Here is a 21,102-nt window from a genome sequence, read left to right as displayed (position 1 = left end):
CTGAAACAGCAAAAAATAAATTGTTCCTTGTTTCTGAAAAAAACACAGAAATGTACCTCTGCTGTTAAAATTCCTATTTTTACAAGCTGCTCATCGGAATAAGATGACTGTTAGTGACTATTAAACTGCCATTTATTTATTTCATCCTACAATTTTTTTTATCAAGTCCAGTGCTAAAGTGCCCATTCATCTGGATGAGTGTCCTGAACGGTATTTGAGCTCTGCCATCCCCATTGTGGAACATGACCCTAAACCATCTTGTTAAACTATCTGACACCACTCAACCCAAAGTGGCACCAGTCTCAAACCAAAGGCACTCCACAGTCAGCAGCACATCAATGCCTTGAGAAACTTGCTGAGATCTGGCTCGATAGCAAGACGGGTCTAAATGCCAAGATTAAAGGAGGTTATTCTAAAAGCAATCAAATTAAAGTCAAAAATGATTTTAGAAAGTGTCACAAGAACTGCAAAACACCTCAGACAACACTGCAGTGCAGACAGAAAAGGGTTGTTGATAGAATGATTAACAGTTATCTCGGTTTTATTACAGATTTGGGTTGTGTAAAGTTCAATCACAACTCTGAAAGCCAGTTCACACAGAAACATTGTCAAACAATGCACCCTAATCTAATGACTGCACTCAACGGCAAATGATCCACTTATCTATGCCATAAATTACAGTGAACATTTTGTGTGCAGGAGTATAATTAAGATCATGTATTGAAATGCCACCAGCATGAGGCTTTGGTATCAAAGAGTAATAATTGGACTGGTACATTGCTTTAGGCCTCAGTCAGATAACAAGCACAGTTTCAATAATGAGCGGAGACCCGAGTCACAACACTCGATCTCTCCAAATCTGGAATATAAGAGGACAGCGTTTAATGATGCGTCGATTCTAACAAACGAGTGTTGCTTTTGTAAGTTTTTGTCTGCCAGAAAACCTTGCTGCAAAAGCCAGTACGATAGGACATCCTTTAATACGGTAATGCAATCAGCAGTCCTCAAGGATGGGAGGGGACCTGCACCTCCTCTGCAACAAACTCCCAGGTCACAACACAAGGTGGCTTCAATGGGATGATCCTTCCACCTGTTTACAGAGCAAGTTAATCACAGGAGCTCTCTGCCAGGGAATCATCTGTGGCACACAGGATAATATATAATAAAACGTAAAGTATTCTAAATCAGCTATTCTTGCATTTCTTCTCCTCCTGCAAAATTGAGTCCTGTAGCATAGTGGTTAGAGCACTCGCTTCGCAAGTGGGAGGACCCGGGTGGGATTCCCAGGCGGGACAAAACCTTAGGCAAGTTTCCTTGCTCCTCACACCTGTTTATCTAGCAGTAAGTAAGAACCTGGTTGTTATTCAATTGGCGGATTACTTTCTGATAAGGTGCTCTATCAAATCCAAGGATTATTATTATTAATAATAAAAGATTGCAAATATTTCATTCTGCTTCCCTGCAATATGACATTTGCTTGTTAACTCACAGAGCCAGGAACTTCCACAGAATTAATTCAATGTGCTTCAGCTTGGATTATTATTATTTACAAGCTTTCTGAGGGTAAAAGCAACCCAGATAAGGCTGTGCAGCAGCATGGATAAGACATTAACCAATAACTTCCTCCATGGATGGCGCAGAGTAGAAGGAGCTGTAGAAAGCATCTAACCTGTGGTGCACCTGAACTGAGAGAGCTTGATCCCAATAAATACGAAGAATAAATCCCCTAATAATATCCAGCACTATTATGTCTCACTTTGAGGAGTATAAATTCAATATTAACATGTTTTGAAATCTAATTATTACAGCAGACTTCAGCACCCACCCGGCATACTCGGACATCAGTCCTGCATTTCCTGCTATTATTTTCAAGCTCACAAAATGACACAGTCTTAATATGGCTAAACATAGAACAACAAATAAAACAAGGATGTAGTCCCAACATCAGCCTTGGCGTATGATGGCTGTCAACACATCACAGTCAAAATTCCAATAATAATAATTATAAAAATCCTTGCATTTGATGCAGCGCCTTATCACATTGTGAAAACATCTCAAAGTGCTTCACAGGATACACTGTAAAGTGGTGACTAAGTGTATTTTGTGGGCGATAATTGTGGAACTCAAGAAACAGTCCAGGAGAGACTAAGACCTTTCACTAACCTCATGATAAGACTGCTGCCTTGCAGTGACACCCATTCTATTTGGTTCTAAAAAGCTGGCCGTCAATTTTATATGGGAATGCTATTCATTTAAGAGGGTGGCTTTTCTGTGTCAGTATAGAATCTTGAAATTTTATAGCACAGAAACAGATCATTCGAGCCATCAAGTATCTATTAATTGCAACTCTCAGTGCATTGCATAAAGTGTAAGTACATTCATACAAAAGGAAACAGTTGTGATTAAAGGTTGGGACAATTTGTAGTCGATTGCTGGAGAAGTCTGTCGAACATATAAACAGCCAGAGATCCAGCACTTAGAGCTATTAGCAGTTATCAGGGTTCATTTCCTCCCCCACTGGGTTAGAGCTGTTAATGTTTAAACACATCATTCCACAGTAGAAGTGGTCACCCCTGTGACAGCCAATTCTATCCGGCCCCAGTATGAAATACGTCAACTCACATTTAGAAGGAGAAGAAAACAAAAGCACATTGAAAACCGACAAGGCTGCTCAGTGTTGTATTCTCCAAGACACCTGACCAGGGTCGTAACCAGAACCGTTCACAATCACACAATAGGTAAGAGCAGCACTCGTTATATTACTGATCGTATCTGTTCTGGAAAGGTTTGTGAACAGAACTACAGAAGAGGGGAAAACTGCCAAGCTGCAAACGTCCCTCCGACCGCAATGACAGCATCTACAGAAGAACTTTTACACTAAGCTCTCCAGTATCTACCAGGAAGTTACTTTTGCCCAGGATTTGGGAGAAAAAAAGTCTCCCAATGCTGAAGTCTCTCCTATGTCAAAACCACACTTGATAACTCTCCAGATTAAAACCTCTGCCTGGATTTGTAGGAGTCTGGTGCCTAGATCTGTTTTCTGGTATTGTATGACTTTTGGGATCCAAAAGCTAAGACACTCCTGGTTCCACATCAGTTGCCAGATCTAGTAATTCCAACCAATTGCACTTGTGCCACTTATATTTTGTTGAGTATAAAATGTGGAGCATGTCAAAGATGGACCATACCAGAGCATTACTGCCTTCAGTTGTGGAATCCGGAGTGAGTTGGTTGGAAAAATGGTTCAAACTAGAGTATTAGAGAATATGACTGTGCCACCCCAAAAAAAATCAGTCAGCTTGGGTTCCTAAAGCAGTGGAAATGTCCCCACAATATTTAGTCACACTGAGTGCTTCATTAATGAAGGAGCATCTGTGTTATTTCACAACTCTTCAAGAAGTGTGAATAAAATGTCACTTTGCAGTTTGAGTGATTTTCTGTGGCGCAGTGGGAGGAAATCTACAACACATTCTAAATTGAGATGACATTACAAATCTGCATAACTTTATAAGTTATAACTTGAAAAAGCAAAGTACAGTACAAGCTAACCCGCTCCCTTCTGCAAAGATTGCTACATTTTACATTTATACTATTACAAAGCAGCGAAAGTGAATGATGTTTAATTACGGTGAGGTTAAACACAAGATGAACCTGCAGTGATCCACAAACTATTGAACATAAATTTCATTTTATGCCATTTTTATATTACCATTTTGACATGTAGTTAAGCCTTTTTCTGGAGGCAAAGGGGAATATAAAAGCAGTGAATTTCCAAACTCCAGAGCACCCTGAAGTCTTTTCTGATTCAGGTCAGGAGCTGGCTCCAGATTAAGCTGCTGATCCAATATTCCTTGTGCATATGTAGAAAATGAAAAAGGGCAATTGTAATATAGATCTCATCACAACACACAGCCTTCACAAACACAACATCAAATACCACTTTCACGGAGGACGTCCCAAAGTGCTTCACAAAAACGTATATCGAACGGCAGCCAATCAGTCGTAGATGATGACCAGCACTTTAGGGTTTTTTGGAGGGATTATTATTAGGCGTGTGGAGTAAGGAAACTTGCCCAAGGTTTCTGCAGCAATTCACCACTGGACCATAACCCCATTTACCATCACCCTGATGGTTCAGCTGGTGAAGGCACTAACCGACCCACTGTCTCACGTGAGACTGAGCCATTCCATACCGAGTCAGAATGCCCCAACTTCAATTCCACATCTGTGTTGAGTTAGTTAATGTCAGCAGGAACAGTTGCATAGTGTAATGTGTGGTATGGTGTATGAGGTTTCAAGGAGGAAGAGAAACCTATTAGGGAAGGAAGGTTTAAACTTGACTGTGATATCCTCCAGTCACCCAATCTGCAGACAGTCACTCTGCAGGTACACATGTAACAAAAGGTAATTGGACAAGATTCTGGAGGGCATGGCACACCAAAGATACTCAGCAAGCATTCATATCTCCTATAGAGAATTGGAGAGAGGAAGTCTATCTCAAATCTAGACGGAGGAGGGATAAGAGCACTGCATTGACCGCTTTCCTAGGTCTCAGAACGGCTCATAGCCATGTACTATTTTATTAACATAAGTTGTGAATTGTATGAAGGATTTCATATTTGTTATTCATCTGGATTATTTTCTCTTTCATCATAGTTCTCTAGAGTCCTCATCTAAGTCCTAGATATTCCGATTTTCCAATGCCGGCTGTCCTTCTAACTAACAAGGCTTGTCTGCGTCAGTGCAAACAAACCTGCTTTTGCAAAGGTCTTGCTAACGTTTAATCCAGATACATAAAGTGGTCTCACAGCTCTAGAAGGGTCAGCAGGTCACTGCAGTGCTAAAACCACATTCAGTTTAGTTTGGATACTCTGAAGTATGTTGATGGGTTTCCGCATGTGTCAGATGCCCGGTTCACCCCCCAAAAATAAAAGAAGTGCATTGGAACGCAAAGCTTTTCCCCATAGGATGGGTCTTTTGAAAAAAAGGCTGAGAAATTGTGGATGCTTCTTCACACACCTCAGTCCCCAGAGTGGGAAATGCAGAGTTCTCTCAGAGCAGGAACTGGGAGTGCTGAAAGACCTAAAAAGGAGAACTTACAATAATTTCATTCCAACAACTCACACGTAAACACACAAGTTCAAACCTAAACCCCTTCTGAAATCCATTTCCTGCACCAGCTATTGCATCTGCTGGGAACTCAGCTGGGAGCACTCTCGCCTCTGGGTCAGAGGTTGTGGGTTCAATTCCAATGCCGGATCTTAGGCTCGCAGTCTTGGCTACCATTCCAGTGCAGTGCTGGGCTGCATTATCAGAGGCGCTGTTCTTCCAAGTAGTTATTAAAACAACGTCTTGTCTGCCTATTCAGTAGACATTAAATAATAACCCATGACACTGTAAGAAAAGTGTTTTTCTGGGTGGCCTGGCCAACAAACCTCGAGATAATAATCATAATAATCCTTGGATTTGATGTAATGCCTCATCACACCGTTGAGACATCTCAAAGCGCTTTACAGGATATACTGCAAAGTGTATATTTAATATAAATATACATATTTTATATATATGATATAAAGTGAATATATAAAATACACAGTTGCTTCACTTTAAAACAATTTTTGGTTTAGAGGTTTGAGAGATTTCACGTCAAAGGCACTCTTAACAAATGAAAAATTATTATTATTATAACTGAGCTCCACTTTCCCTTTATTCGAGGACTGGAATTGCCGGAGTTAGACATTTCTCTACTTATCTGGATAATGCTAAAATCCAAGCCAGAGGTGAATAAACGCTATTCTAACTATTGCATTTCACAACCTCGATTTCCCTCCCTTCCTTTATGGATCCTTAATTAAGAGCCGTTCGAAACACAGTGGAACACAACTCATGCCGGATAAGCCTCCCTCAGTTAATCATACCATCACTGAGTCTCGCTGTCACTATCCTGAGGTACAGTTGTGTTTGTAATCGCTTGAGTTCTCCGCAGGTAGTGCCGCTGATTACAGAAGCATCACTGAGAACTCTGACAGCTTTTACTGACCTTGGAAAAAACAGTTTTCCTATTTCCAAACAAATGGATTCCTCTTCCAATTACCAGAATTCAACCTTTTATAATAAAAAAACTTGCATTTGATAATAATAATCATCCTTGCATTTGATACAGTGCCTTATCACACCTAGATGTCTCAAAGCATTTCACAGAACATACTGTAAAGTGAATTGACTGTATATTTTATGCGCAAAACGCGGCAGCCAATTGCGCACAGCAGTGTCCCACAAACAGTTGTGGATTAAGTGACCAACTTGTTATTATTTTTGTATATTTTTTTAAAGGATTATTATCCCTGGAAAGCGGTCCGCTAATCGACCGACAACCAGGTTCCTATTTACTGCTAGGTAAACAGAAATGTGTGGCGTAAGGAAACTTGCCAAAGATTTTGGACTCAAATCCGGATCCTCTCACTTGCGAGGCGAGTGCGCTAACCAATATACTACAGGACTCCCTATAAACAAACTTAGATCATTCCCCTACTCCACCACTCAAGGACTGATTTATACATTTATTCCCAAACGAGAACTAATTCAGTCAAAGAAGATCTGATCGTGTAACCTGGGAGCCACCATGCTGTGTCTGCACCGCATTTCCCATTTGTTCTCACTGGACCTGCATATTAGCATGAACTTCACACATTATCCCTTACTTGCTGCCCAAACTCTGTTAGGATTTGGGCCACTTAGAGAAACGTGCTATCGATTGCCAGGCACTTATTACAGCAAAGAGCAGATTGGCACGTTTCTATTATACAGTCAGACGAGGTAGAATCCGGCAGCTGTGAACCAAGAGGCTTCTTGTAGCATGAATTCTGGATGATTTTTATTTAGATTCATGCACTTCAATGATACACTACATTATACATTACCCCCCTCCAGCTCCATCATCATCAGTGAAACATCCTTTCAGGCAGGAGTGAAATTAATGGGAATAAATTGCTCTTATCTCAGATTAGGCGATGCTGACAAGTCCTTAATCTGGAGAGATTCATTCAGATTCTTCTACTGGGACAAAATTATTTTAATTTTGTATTCATATTTTATAACCTGGGCAGTGCAGTCAACTGTCTCAGGGGAGAAAGAAAGAGGCTGCAAAACTGTGGCAGACCTGACTTAATATCCAGATCTCGTCAGCAAAAGCTGATAGATACCCAGATCTGTGGAGATCATGAGAGGAGCAGGATTAACAGCAAAATTAAGCCACTTCTGCTGTCATTCCTTCCTGCAACGTCCATCCTAGATATCACAAGAGCCAATATCGTGTCCTCACACCAACATTTCTAAACCCAGTCTCAAAATGCATACTTGACAACACGACCCAGTTCTTTGATGAAGTGCTTTATTATATTGAAACTCCAAAAAACACTTTACAGTAATAACTGCAAAATGTATTGACTGTTTATGTAAGAAAACACAAAAAAGCTAATATGTATACAGCAAGGTTCCACAAATGGCTGATTAGGTGAATGACAAATTTATCTGGAGGATTGTCAGCCAGGATACCGGAGAAACTCCTTTATCTGTTCTAATAATGTCATGCTAAGAACCAATAGAACAAGCAGATGGGACCTTAGTTAATGCCTCATCCAACAATGCAGAGCACCCCCAGTAGTGACTGAAGTGTCAGCCTGGAGTACCAGCTGAAATCCCAAAGTGGCGCTTGAACCCTAAATCTTCTAAACCATTGCCAAAAGTGCCACTGATTGAGCCAAGCTGACAATACCTGGTATATATTTGATTGTACAAACATGTAAATTTACCTCAGATTTGCATCTGTATCTAAAGAAATATTTACCAGGAATACTAGTTAAATTATATCTCTACACAGTCATTGCGTAGAGCATTCTCTCAACAGAAAGACAAAGGAAGTGATTAACGTCAGGTTGATCTCACACACCTCCTGAAGAGGCTGGGAGCAGGTAATTTTCTGATAACAGGTGTGTGGAAGACCATAACAGCGAAGGGATTTTGCAGAAATCCATCAAATCACCTCATAACCATTACAGTGCAGCACAGAAAAGTCTGCAGAATCATAACTCCATCCAGCACAGGGACCTCACAAAGAATTCTTGATTATTTCAGATAAAAGTTTTTTTTAAATCAAAACTGAATGTTAGACTGCTTGCCCTAACTGGCTCAACATGTTTATCCATTAAGCACTTGAGCCATAAAGGTGGAACGATTATAATAATCCTTGCATTTCATATAACGACTTATCATGTCGTTGAGACATTTCAAAGTGCTTCACAGAATATATTGTAAAATGGATTTACTATATTTTGGGGGATTAATGTGGCAGCCACTTGTGCACAACAGTGTCCTACAAAAAGTCATGGATTGAGTGACACAATTTTTTTGAGGGATTATTACCCCCGGAAAGCAATCCATCAATTGACCAACAACCAGGTTCCTACCTACTGCTAGGTAAACAGGCAAGTGGAGTAAGGAAACTTGACTAAGATTTCACCCTACCCAGAAATCAAACCCAGGTCCTCTCGCTTGCGACACTACAGGACTTCACAAGTGTTGGAGGTTGCTGATTCCATGCCTTTTCTGGACTGAGTTTATTGATCTTAGCCAAAGCAGTTGTTTGTCCTTGGGACCTTGGGCTGGGGGTCAAAGTCAGCCAGAGTCACAGTCCTGATCGCTACTCTGCTAGAGGTTTGGGTGTGGGTATCAGGATCCAGCTCGGCTGTAATGCTCATAGCCAAATAGCTATCACTCACCGTCAAGGTAAATCCACAAATAATTGTCACTTGGGTGACATACTGGAGAATGTCTGTGACTTTATAAAATACCCCATCAGAAGAAAAAAAACAAACAAATGCCTTCAGGAAAGAAGGGGGGAAACTGGTAAAAAAATATATTCTGTGTGTGTGTGTGTCTCTCTCTCTCTCTTTCCAGGGGCTAAAAGCGCTATACAAATGTAATTTTGTATTATAAATCGCTTGGTCGTCACTCAGCAACGAACTAGGTCTTTCTTCAATGGAGAGGAATTATGCCAAGCACAATGGTTCAAGACACCATGAAGGATGAAAAATCAGAAAAGGAATTAAATCCAGAATTAGAGATAAAGTCATATCACGTCTGAAGCCTGTAGCGTGCAGAACAACCAGAAAATTGAAGGTGGAAAGGAGTTCCATAGTCTTGAGGCCATCCAGAAAAAAGAATTGGTACAATGTGTTTTGATTACAATGAGAATGTGGGGAAGAAGAGCATGTAGAGCAACATATTTGAATGACGGGAGGAACAAGAGTAAAAAGTATAGAGAAGCAGTGACTGTAGCAGAAGCAATAACATCAAGATAATGAAGGTTTCAATGAAGAGAGAGAGAGAGAGGGTGGAAGCAAGAGGTTAGATGACATGACGTAACCTAAATAAAGAACTCAATTATTGCAAAATGCTGGCACAAGCCAAGGTGCCACGCCCAATGTAGAATCCTTCATTGAGGTTAGAGTTGAGGTTCATTGTTGTTTTTGAGCCTGGGAAATGGATGATGCAATGGGGAAAAATTCCACATCACTTCCATCTCTTAACGAGAGCACAAAGTTCACCAGAGCCTTACTTAAACTTCCAACAGTGAATGAATTCATCCAACAGAAGTTGAAAGAAGGGCAGTAACTATTCGTGGCTGATGATTCTTGGTAATAGTGATTTGACAAATTCCCATTTTAGCATTTTAGATATCAGTGGATTTTTATTTCTCTCTCCCTGAAGCCTTGCTGGAATATAGTTCCAAGAGCACTGGCCACCTCAGTTAAGTGACGTCAGTCAGGTGACCATTATTCATGTGGATGCAAGTGGTTCTCAAAGAGGAAACCCACGAGGCAGAAGTGGCCCCAATCCTCCAGCTTCACACATGAAGTTCTATTAAAATTGGGAGCAAGAAGGAACATTTGATGTTTAATACCACACAATTTAAAATGAATGCAGTGGGCCTTTCATCTACCACTACCCACACCCCCAGAAAAAGATCACCATAAGGTCGTTTTCAATCCATTCCGACTATATTTATCATAATGAATATAACATTCCCTCATCATGATAAGCTACTGAATGGACAGAAGCACATCACTAATGAGCTACGATCATGGGTTTTCCACACTGCGATGAATAAGTACATTACAACTTGTCATGTCCCCAATTCTTCAAAGGGACTGGCTTCATTTCATTTGTGCAGTCAATTCCACTTTATTTTCTTTCAGCGGCAAAGCTAATTGCAGCCATCGCCAGTTAACGAATGGAACAGGCAAACAAAGGCAGCATTGAGAGCTCAGCTCAGCTGAGAGTCACACAGCTGAGAATTCGGAACCCACCAAACCATTTCCTGATCCTGCACAGTCAATGATCTCAGAAACTCCAAGCAGTGATTCAGCAACCACACTCACCATACGCCACACATGCACACTCACTCAGCAACTATTTTGTCTGCTCCTGGCACCTGCCACTTCTCTTTTCATTGCAACAAAACTGTCCAGAATTTGCAATATGGAGTGCAAAGCCGGCAGCCGTCAGTCGTACTGTTAGGTTTGAACAACGGGTTCTTCTTCACCCTCTTCTAATAGCCAGAAGGGTAAACAGCAGAACCTCAAATTCACACACACTTTGGGTACTCATAAGTCTGAACTGTCCGTAATGTTAAGGCTTCACCACTCTCCAAAAATTGAATAAGGATTTCAATTTTGCTGTAAACATTCAATAGTGTTATAACACATTGTAACTCAGCAAATAAAGTATAACACTCATCCAATGCTGTGCTCTATTTGTCCTTAGTTTGTACCGCATACAGGAAGTGGAGCAAGTCTCGGACACAAAGAGTGTAAAGAGAATTCATGTTGTCATTTGCAAAAAAGCAGAAAGCTTACACAGATGCACACACATGCTGCAGAGCCATGGGAGGGGAATTAAATCCCACTGGTGGCCTGGCCAGCAGTACTTTCTGATACACCAAGACAGTAGGACAAGGCAGCGCTGTGAAGGACACAGTTGGGATGAGATATGATAAGTTAGCACAGAACCACAACGCCAGCAAGCATTTCTTTAGACAGAGGATAACCAATAGCTTGAACAGGTTAGCAGGAAGGGTGGTTAATAAATAATAATAAATTATCATTGTATTTGATATAGCGCTTTTCACATCTTCTAGACATCCCAAAGCGCTTCACAGAATATACTGTAAAGTGAATTAACTGTATATTTGTGAGCGAAACACGGCAGCCAATTGCACACAGCAGTATCCCACAAACAGTAGTGGATTGAAGTGACCAATTGATCATTGTTTTTTTTCTTGAGGGATTATTATCAGGCATGTGGAATAAGGAAACTTGCCCAAGGTTTTGCCCTGCTGGGAATCGAACCCAGGTCTCTCGCTTGCGAGGTGAACTTAGACTATGTGATTCCAAGTCCTGTCGTGGGGCTTGAACCCAGAACCTTCTGACTCAGAGGCGAGAGAGCTACCACTGCATCAGGCTGATTAATAATCCTTACATTTTGTATAGCACCTTTCAGGTCAGGAGGATGTCCCAAAGGGCTTCACAGGATATACTGCAAAGTGGAGTGACTGTGTTTTGTGGATGAATTATAAGCACTACTAAAAGAGCCAGATGGGAACACGAGTGAAAAAAAAAGGGATAAACCAATTGGCAGAGAAATGGAAAGGATGAAGCTCAAGTAAGAATGAAAAGAGGAAGTAAGAAAGTGGGCTAAGGTTTAAATAATAATAATAATCCTTGCATTTGATACAACACCTTATCAAATCATTGGGATGTCTCAAAGGGTTTCATAATATTTTACTGTGAAGCACAGCGGCTGAGTATTTGTAGGTGAAAAAGGCAGTCATATTTGCATACGATCATGCAGCCAGGATACTGAACGTATTCAAGAAAGAGCTTGATGCTGTGATGAGAAGACAGTTGGGTTGATATTCTGAGAGAATGAGACATGAATTGGCTCTGTTGATTACACAGAACACAACTTTCCTCTGTAAAATCATCCCATGTGTCCTCATCTGTGCCATCACTTCATTAGACATATTTCACAGAATGATGGCATTATTGTAGGTTCTGCATTCTTTTTTTAAATGTTGATGTTCGTACCCCGATGGCTCAGTTATCAGCAAGCTTCACTTGAGGTCCCAGGTTCTGTGTTATCACAACTCACTTGGGTCAGAAGTATTGGCACTATAATTGCCCTCAGTACCACTGTGTTAAGAATGAAAAATTCACCCAGAGTCCCTGTTCCTGATTACAATCCAGCAATAATTTAATGCAGAGCTGAGATTTAACATATGGATCCACTAAAGAAACTTAAACTGCCATCAAACTGAAACTTACACAAACTATTGGCACTCAAAATGCACAACAGACACATCTCTACAATGCCATACATTGAACAGTGTCGGTCTATGTTAGAAGGATTGAAAGTTCCAGTAAAACTTTACGGACAAGATATTCTGTTTACTGCTAATAGTAACAACTTTGTCACTATGTGCGTTTATAAAGGAAAAATGCTGCTGTCAGCACACACAGTCAAAGCACACAGTGGAACCAGTTAGAAGGACTCTAAGGTGGTTATTCTGTCCTTAACGAACAGTAAGTGCCCTGATTTCTAAGGAAAGCACATCTCTCGTCAGCAGAACCTGCAGCAAATCTACAAACACACCACTGCACCAATTATTGCTTTCTCAAGTCACTGGCAAGACAACATCTCAGCTAGCAAACTGTAAATGTACCAGTGACATGTGGGTGAAATAACGCTAACAGGCAGACTAGTAGGTGGCTATTCCTATATCCACTCTCCCTTTTCTTTTTGTGATTCAGTTCTCATTCCACAGCATATCCAAAGGATATGCCTATGATGAAGAAAACATAATGTAAGCAAATCGAGAAACATACTGACCAATTACTTGTCATAGGATAAACTCATATTTCAGACAGGAAATGGTACTGCATCACCAGTCATTGAAAATGTTCCCAGAGCACAGCCAACTGAACCTTTGACAGCGACTCATACTGGGGAATGGTATCACTGAAATAGGCAGGCTTATCCTCACCCAAGTGCTCATTCTTCATGTGTGAACCCAGACAACAGGGGTCAAAAAGCTATTTCACATAAGGGTATCAGATCTGAGCCTGATCCTGCCCTCACTTCACAAACATACTTTCAACAGTGGTCACTGGATTCTGATCAGAACCAAGAAACCACATCCTGGTTTTCCCCTCCCTAACCCAGGGACACAGTCTTCAACATAGCCAACCTGGATAAAATCAGTTGAATCACCATTAAATTAAACCTGGGACCTTCCTTGTTCAATGGGCCTCATTGCCCCCAACCTCCACTGCCCTTGCCCACTGGGGAAAACCTTAAATTGAAATGAACAGCTGATGTGAACGAGGCTGTATGAGATTGGCAGTGCTGTGAAATCTGCCCTCTTTATATTACAGAGAAGCAACACTTGTACAGCTTGCCCATGTACTGCTGGTTTGAAATTTACAACTCATATTTGATCTTGACTGCCATTTGCACATGTCGTCAGCAAGTGGAAACTGAGTCACAAACCTACACAGGCAGCCTGAGACGCTCAACTCTTCAGAAGACAGGAAAAAAAATGGGACTTTCTGTATTCCAACTGAAGCACGGCTCTCTCGTTATAATCAGACAAACATACAGCAATTTATGGTAAAGATAAAGCATCTCTTTAAACAGATTTCAGCATCTCCAGAGACAGAAGCAAGGTCTCATTTACCTGACAGCTGTCCTCAAATATATATATATCCCCTATGGACTCAAAGCTGTGTCCAATTCCATCCTAGACGCCCTGGCAGCTCATTTGTCTGGTACAGAAGACCCTGGAATAACGAGCTCTTTTCAGGTTCCCAATCCACATAAGTGTGTTCCCACTAAATATAAATCAGCAACCAAAACCAGCTATTAGTGACTCTGACAGAATGCTTGATCTTGATGAAGGCAAAACAATATTACAGGCCATTAACACCTCTTTGTGGGTCTGTCTTCCCCTTCCTCTGAACCCTAACCTCGGCAGAATGAGTGTTCAGGAGAACAGGAACTCCATACAGTTAACGTAACAAAATGCTGAGTCCAGTGGTCCAGTTCTAATAAGGACTTACAAACCATGTTTCACTAACATTGTCTTATTCTAGCTAACATGATCCCTACTGAACATAGGAAAGGCTCTAATTTAGACAAATCGTAATTGGTCATTCAGTACATTACTGTTTATGAAACTTCGGTGGCAGTTTTGCCTCTATAACAGTCAGAGATAGATAGCACTTTCACAGTAACACATTGTTGAGATCGTCCAATCTGATAAGGCGCGATATCAAATGCTGTTTTTTTTTAACTATATCACATCAGGGATTTAAAGCTGTCAAAACATCATAGCAGCTTAAGATTCAATATCATGGAGTTTCTCACTGAGCCTCAAAGATCATTAGCACAGCACAGTGCAGACTGTCATATTCAATGAACCCACCAGCCAGCGGAGTTGGTTCATTTTCTAGCTCCCGAAGTCACATTTTATGTTACAATCCTTGACTGCATGTGAAGTTCGTGAGCAAAAGCGACGGGCAGCGGGCAGCGGGCTGAACGCAAACTATTAGCTACTTGCATGTGTGTGTAAAAAAAAGAAATATTCAAGACCGTAATTGAAATCTATTAGTGTATGTATCTGGGGCAGAGCTCGGCACGACACTGGGGACAAATCACACAGCGGGGAGAGAAGCTGCTCTCAACTTAATCTGCTTTCAGGCAATGCTAAATCGGGGCAACCGTCCAAGTGTGAGACGCACAAAAAGGAAGGCTTTTCACAGGTGCATTTCTGTTGGAAGACGTCCTGTGTGGATCGGGGTCAAGCAAAAGCTTCTGGTTTTACACCGAATGCACAAGAATTCATCATATCATTCATATATATATATATATCTATAGGTTTAAAAATCCACATCGAGGTCGTCTGCGGGAAACTTAAATAAAACAATGTTCTCAATAACTTCCAGCGTTGAAACCACCAGTTGGCGAAGCGCGAACCCGGAGCGGCCGTTCCCCTCCGCGTTCACGGAATGAAAGCCACGGTCCACAAGAGTGCACCAAAAGAACTGTGTCCCCCAGTGCTCCGAGTCCCCCGACCCCCCGGTCAGAAATGCCAAATGCCACAAACATTGAACTGGGAAGGAGAGTCCAGATGGAAAAGCGAAAAGCGAGTCGAGTGAGTGAGTGAGTGAGTGACTGAAAATGTGCCATTTGCTGCCAACTGGTCTCTGGCTCCCGCTCTCCGCTCTCTGCCCTGAGCGGCGAGTTACTTCATTCCCTCTCCCCCTCTCTCCTCGTGTTTCTCCAGCTTCCAACTCATAGCTGCACAGTTCAGCCTCTTTTTTTTCCCCCCGCTCCGTCCGGCACGTTATCGCCCTGAGATCCCTACACCCGCGTGTCTCTCTTCACCCCCCCCCACCCCGTTATACACCGTCGCGTCCCTTCTCGCCCGCTGCGTGGACTACTCCCCTCTCCCCCCCCCCGCTCGCTGCTTACCGTACACGCGTATCCAGCCCTGCTGCTGACACACCGACTCCAGTAAGATCCGCTCCACCGGCTCCAGCCTCGACTCCTCCATCCCCGACAGCAGCTCCACACCGTCCAGCGGCTCCATCCGCTGCCGGACGCTCGCGCCGTGCCCCGACGGGGGCCTCGACTCGAACCACCCCCGACTCCCAGGCACCTCGCCCGCCGCCGTCCTCCTCCACCCGCCGATCCCTCGCCTCCCCCTGAGCTCTCGCTGCAATCCCGCCCGGAAACCTGTGGGAAGCGGCGAGTGAGTGAGAGTGAGTGAGTGAATGAGTGAGAGAGCGCGGCCAGAGCCCGGGCCCAGCCCCTAGCAACACCCCTAGCGACAGCCCCGACAATCGCACCCCGAGACATCGCCCCTTAGCGACAGCCCCGGCAATCCCACCCCAAGCCATCGCCCTTAGCAACACCCCCTGGCAACAGCCCCGGCAATCCCACCCCGAGCCATCGCCCTTAGCAACACCCCCTGGCAACAGCCCCGGCAATCCCACCCCGAGCCATCGCCCCTAGCAACGCCCCCTGGCAACAGCCCCGGCAATCCCACCCCGAGCCATCGCCCCTAGCAACGCCCCCTGGCAACAGCCCCGGCAATCCCACCCCGAGCCATCGCCCCTAGCAACGCCCCCTGGCAACAGCCCCGGCAATCCCACCCCTCCGGAGCCATCACCCCCGTGTGGCTCTGCACAGCTGCAGACGCGGCCCTGAAGCTGTTGACACTAATCTTTGCATTTTGACAATAGCGCCTCATATCGCATCGTCGCAACGTCTCGAAGGGCTTCGCAAGCGCTTTTACTGTAACGTGTAGTGACCGTGTGTTTTTGTGGGGAGACCAGACCGGCAGCAGCCGGTTTTGCCGCACCGAACCGAACCGAACGGCCATGAAGCGAATGATCCGATTCCATCTGGGGGATTGTGGGCCAGGCCACTGGGAGATGGAAGGAGTCTCGAGCGTAAGGGAAGAGTCGCTGATTGCTATCGGTATAAATAAGTTTTAAAAAATCCCTGTATTTGATACGGTGCCTTATCGCGTCGACGAAGACGTCTTCCCTCACAGAAGAACGTCCCTCACAGTAAGTTCACTCACAGCGCTTCCCTCACAGGAGTTACTGTGAAGTGTAGTGACACGTGTTTTTGTAGGTGAAGACAGCCGCCGGTTTGCACCGGCAACGCCCCACGGGCCCCTCACAGACAATCACGAACTGAATGATCAGTTTTATCCGGAGTGTTGTTGCCCAAGGACACGGGGAGAAAGAAATCCCTTCTCATCTCGAGCAGTGCCATAAGTGTCCGCATTACGACCTTGATTTACTGTCTAAACAGAGGTCACTTTCTGACTCAGATGTGAAAGTCCTACCAACTGAGAGCCAGGCTGAAAGGCAGGGATGCCAAGTCCCCTGGGGTTTGTGGTGGTCATCGGTGCTTGCCCATTTGTGAAGTCCAGGTCCAAGCAGCGAGGTACATCTGTGGTAAAAAGGGGAAGCAGCGACAGGGAGGGAAAGTTCCATCCTATATTGACCCGTTACTGAGTACCCTGGGCGTGGAATTAGTTTTACAGCGAGAACGTCAAAAGCCCTCCCATGAGGACCTGGATTAAATAGTTAAATGTTGAGTAAACCCGGTGAGATGCGTTGGACTGGCACCAGCTTGGATCATTATGGTTTGCAATGGGAGTCCCAGTCTGTGTGCAAAAAATGAAATCCTAACATTCCCTGTGTTTTCGACTCCTGTACAACCTGGGCTCTGCCTGCAACGACACAGCTCAATAATATCAGTTGCTCTACTATCTAAGGTAGGAACTTGACTGTTGTAAGTCAATTGGGATCAAAATTGCAGGTTTTGCTAACCACCTGTAAACACGTGTACAGAGGGAATTCCAGATGTCCTTCCTTAACTTTGGAATTAACCAATACAGAATAACTCTTTGCTCTATTACATGAGAAAAGAGAAACAGAAAGTGGGGGAATTCAATTTGTGGTTGTACTAACCATGTGAAAATACATGTGTAAAGGGCAAAAAGCCACTGAAGTGGTGAGAGGGGTCCTGGCCAGTCTCCATACCTATTAGGTAAAGCGATTTTACACATTCAGTGAAATTAATCCCTTTCATCCAGATAACAGAGGTTTTGGCCCCATTGTGTATCTGTGGGAATTAATTCACACTTTTTGATATAGTGTTTTGTCAGCATTTGGATTTTTCTTACAATTCACTTCAGAAAGGCCAATTGGACCATCCAGGGAATAGGAGAACCACCCAAATGGGGAGCACGCAAGCAGGTGACAAAAACTCGCCAACTCCTCAGTGGTGCCAGTGACGAGTCAAAAAGTGACATCCCACGTCCCAGCTCTGGTCCGTGTATACATTTTAACTCCTCTCTGAATATGAGTGAGCAGATCAATTAAATTTCAAACAGCAAGTTACCAGGAAAACCACAGATGACGGAAGGACTTGGATTCTGAAAAGGCAACAACTTATAGTTTCTTGGTTGTGCTTCTGACAGAATGTAAATAATTACTAAATATTTAGCTGTGCTCCTTTCATCAACAAAAAAAAAGCATGTAAAGAGCATTATTATGATGCTCACATTAATTTGAAGGTACTGGAATATAGAGGAGCCTCACATCCATTATTTTCTACATCTAATACTTGAGTATCCAGTCATTCCAACCCATAAATATTAAATGGAGACTTTGCTCTTTGTCAATGATACAGGCAGAGAATCATCTTGAGCCATTCCTGGCGCTTTGGGACGCTACCCTGCATAAAGGGCACTAAATGCAAGTTGTTGTTGTTGTGTCTCTGCCCGCATTTACACAGCAACATTTGCGGAGACATGGGAGTGAATTGCCTGCCAGTGTGAGGCTAGTGTCATGGGAGAAAGCACCAAATACCTTAAAAAGTAAAATACGCAACTGATAAAGACAGCCTTTATTACACTTGTGCAATGGGAGTCGATACTGTACCTCTCCTTTTATCTTTGATATAGCTTTGAGCATCCACAATGAAACACCCAAATTGAAAACTTTTATTCCATACTTAACAATGCACCATATTGTGTTCAGCACTGAGTTGGATCTTGTCCCAATAGGGCGGGTGCCAACAAAAAGGGAAATGAAGAACTAGAATGCATACAATTTTAATACACAGACAATCATCCACTGATGTGGTGACGATGAATGAAAGAAAACCTTATCACGTCAAAATGCCCCCAAAGCATTCACCATGTAATTTCAGTCACGCCTAGTGAATGTTTTTGTAGGTAAGTCTAGCAGTCATATTTGCCAGCAGGGTCCCACAGACAGCCCTAAGGTGCAATGTTCAATTAATCTGGACGATTCTGGGAGAAAAATCCTTTCTTTTTACCAGCAGTGTCATGGGATCTTTAATGTCCATTTGAAAAAGGGCAAAGTGAAAAAGGCAAATTCGAAGAATAGCACCTCCGACAATTCTGTGATACCCCAGTAATGCACTGGAGTGACAGCCGAGACTATAAACCCCAATTGCTGACGTGGAGCTTGATTCCACAAGCTCCACTCAGCTGGGGTTCGAACTTCACAAGTAAGTCAACAGGAAGTTCCATGAGTTCTAGGTGATTACCACTCGTCACCATTTATAAAACAATGTCCCAGACTAGCTCGCCATGACTAATTTGGGAAAATTAAAGTCAATAAAGCTTTTGTTACTAGCAACCACTGTACTGTTGTCGTCACCTGGAATCTTACACTGCCTGTTTCCTACAGCCGTCCCCTAGGAGCAAGCATGTGTCTACAGTACAAAGAAGATAATTGATGATTTGTACTGGAGCGTGGCTGGCGCCTGGAGATCTGAGTTGTCAGTGCCTTGAGAAGAGAAAAAAGTCAAAGAAAAATGACAGAACAAATAGACTCACCATCTACTTAAGTTTGACTTTCTGCAATCAATGCCTAGTGGGATTTTATCACGGAATATAGGAGGTAATAAAAGCTATGTGTCATTGTTTACACTTCACATCCAAACTAGCAATAGATATAAGCAGGAGTTTTAACTTGAATTCACAGTTGGTGTCAATCGTTTGATTATTGTAGGCGAGAAGAGGGGGCCTGGGTGGGAAAAACAATCCAATGGGATGGAAATGATCAATATTAACAGGTGACACTGGATCATTCAAGAAAGACTGAGAAGGAAAAAATGATAGAGAAGGAAAAATTAAAGCGAGTGCTCCTTCCAGTAATCACCCTTCTTGAAACACTGTGTGTGTGGATGTGTTAGTTGGTGAGGACAGAATTGGGTTTCGCTTTGATGACCCCATAGTCAAATCATATGCCAGGACTAACTTTCTAGGCTCAGAGATAATGAGTGGTTATTTGGGCAGCAGGGTTGCTGGTACCAGGTCAACGCCACGACAGACGAGACAAGAAAGTGGGAAGGAGGGAGCAAAATGATATGGAAGGGATGGGGAGAATGGGAGGGGAGGGAAGGCGGGGGGAAGGAATACGAGGGGAGGAAATGGGAGAGAAGAGAAGGTATGAAATGGGAGAGGGGAAGTTTGGGGAAGCACAAATGTTTTATTTACTGCATCTGAATAATTAAACGTTTCCTCTCCCGTTTATAAAGGATTTGAGAAATTCTGTAAAATTTAAAATAATTGTCTTTGAATGTGATCTTGTAGTACAACTTGTTGATGCTGTATGATGATTTGGTGTTGGCACTTTAGGCAAAATTGCACAGGTTGCTAAGTCAGTGCCCTTTAAATCACGAAGATGACAGTGAATTCTGCAATCGTTGTTCATCAAATCATTGTATAAAACGTCAATAACTAACTACATAAGTACCTGTTCAGTGAGCACTTTAAATGAAGGGAAATGTCGCCATCTGGTGGAAAGAAATAAATGCACTAAAGAACAAGCAAACAAACACAAAACCTGTGCATATTTTACAGTATATTCTGTGAAGCGCTTTGAGACGTCTTGAAGACGTGATAAGGCAACAACGACAACAAAATTACATTTGTATAGCGCCTTGCACGTCAGGAGGATGTCCCAAGGCGTTGGACAATCAGTGTTTTGGACCCGAGCTGGGGCTTGGGATTGGGGAGGGTGGAGGGCAGGGGAGAAAGGAGGGTAACTGATATCAAATGCAAGGATTATTATTATTTCTACCCTTTCTCCCCCTGGAGAAAATTTCCCCATAAATACTCCTAGATTCGTATAAATAATCAATATAAAGTTTCGACTATTCATGTATTCCCATTTAATCCTGTCCTGCTTTCCTTCATAATCAATATTTCCTCCTCTCTTCCCAGCCCTAGAAACACAGAAAAACAACAATCACCACAAAGCACTTCTTCATCTCAATCTGCTCCCATCACAATGTCCCCCAATGCTGTACTCCAGCAGATGCTTCCTGTCTCTTTTTCGACGGAGTTAATGAAGCCAGCAACAGTGGGATCTGTTCCTTATGTACTACACCGAGGAACCATTTCTTTTCATTTCAATCTTTTGT

General features: G+C 42.9%; 1 protein-coding gene across 1 annotated transcript in view; it reads right to left on the bottom strand.

The window, feature by feature from the left end:
• rasal2 (RAS protein activator like 2) overlaps positions 1–15,927 on the bottom strand; it is a 215,502-nt gene extending 199,575 nt beyond the window's left edge. Inside the window, exon 1 of the mRNA XM_007902998.2 lies at positions 15,592–15,927. Coding sequence (XP_007901189.1) covers positions 15,592–15,709 — 118 coding nt within the window. The 5' untranslated portion in view covers positions 15,710–15,927. The remainder of the gene's footprint in view (positions 1–15,591) is intronic.
• Positions 15,928–21,102: the final 5,175 nt, after the last annotated feature.

This window comes from Callorhinchus milii, unplaced genomic scaffold (genome assembly GCF_018977255.1).
Source record: "Callorhinchus milii isolate IMCB2004 unplaced genomic scaffold, IMCB_Cmil_1.0 Scaffold5, whole genome shotgun sequence".
Classification (NCBI taxonomy): Eukaryota; Metazoa; Chordata; class Chondrichthyes; order Chimaeriformes; family Callorhinchidae; genus Callorhinchus; species Callorhinchus milii.
Note: the sequence above shows the minus strand (reverse complement) of the source record. Positions and strands in the feature narration are given on the sequence as shown.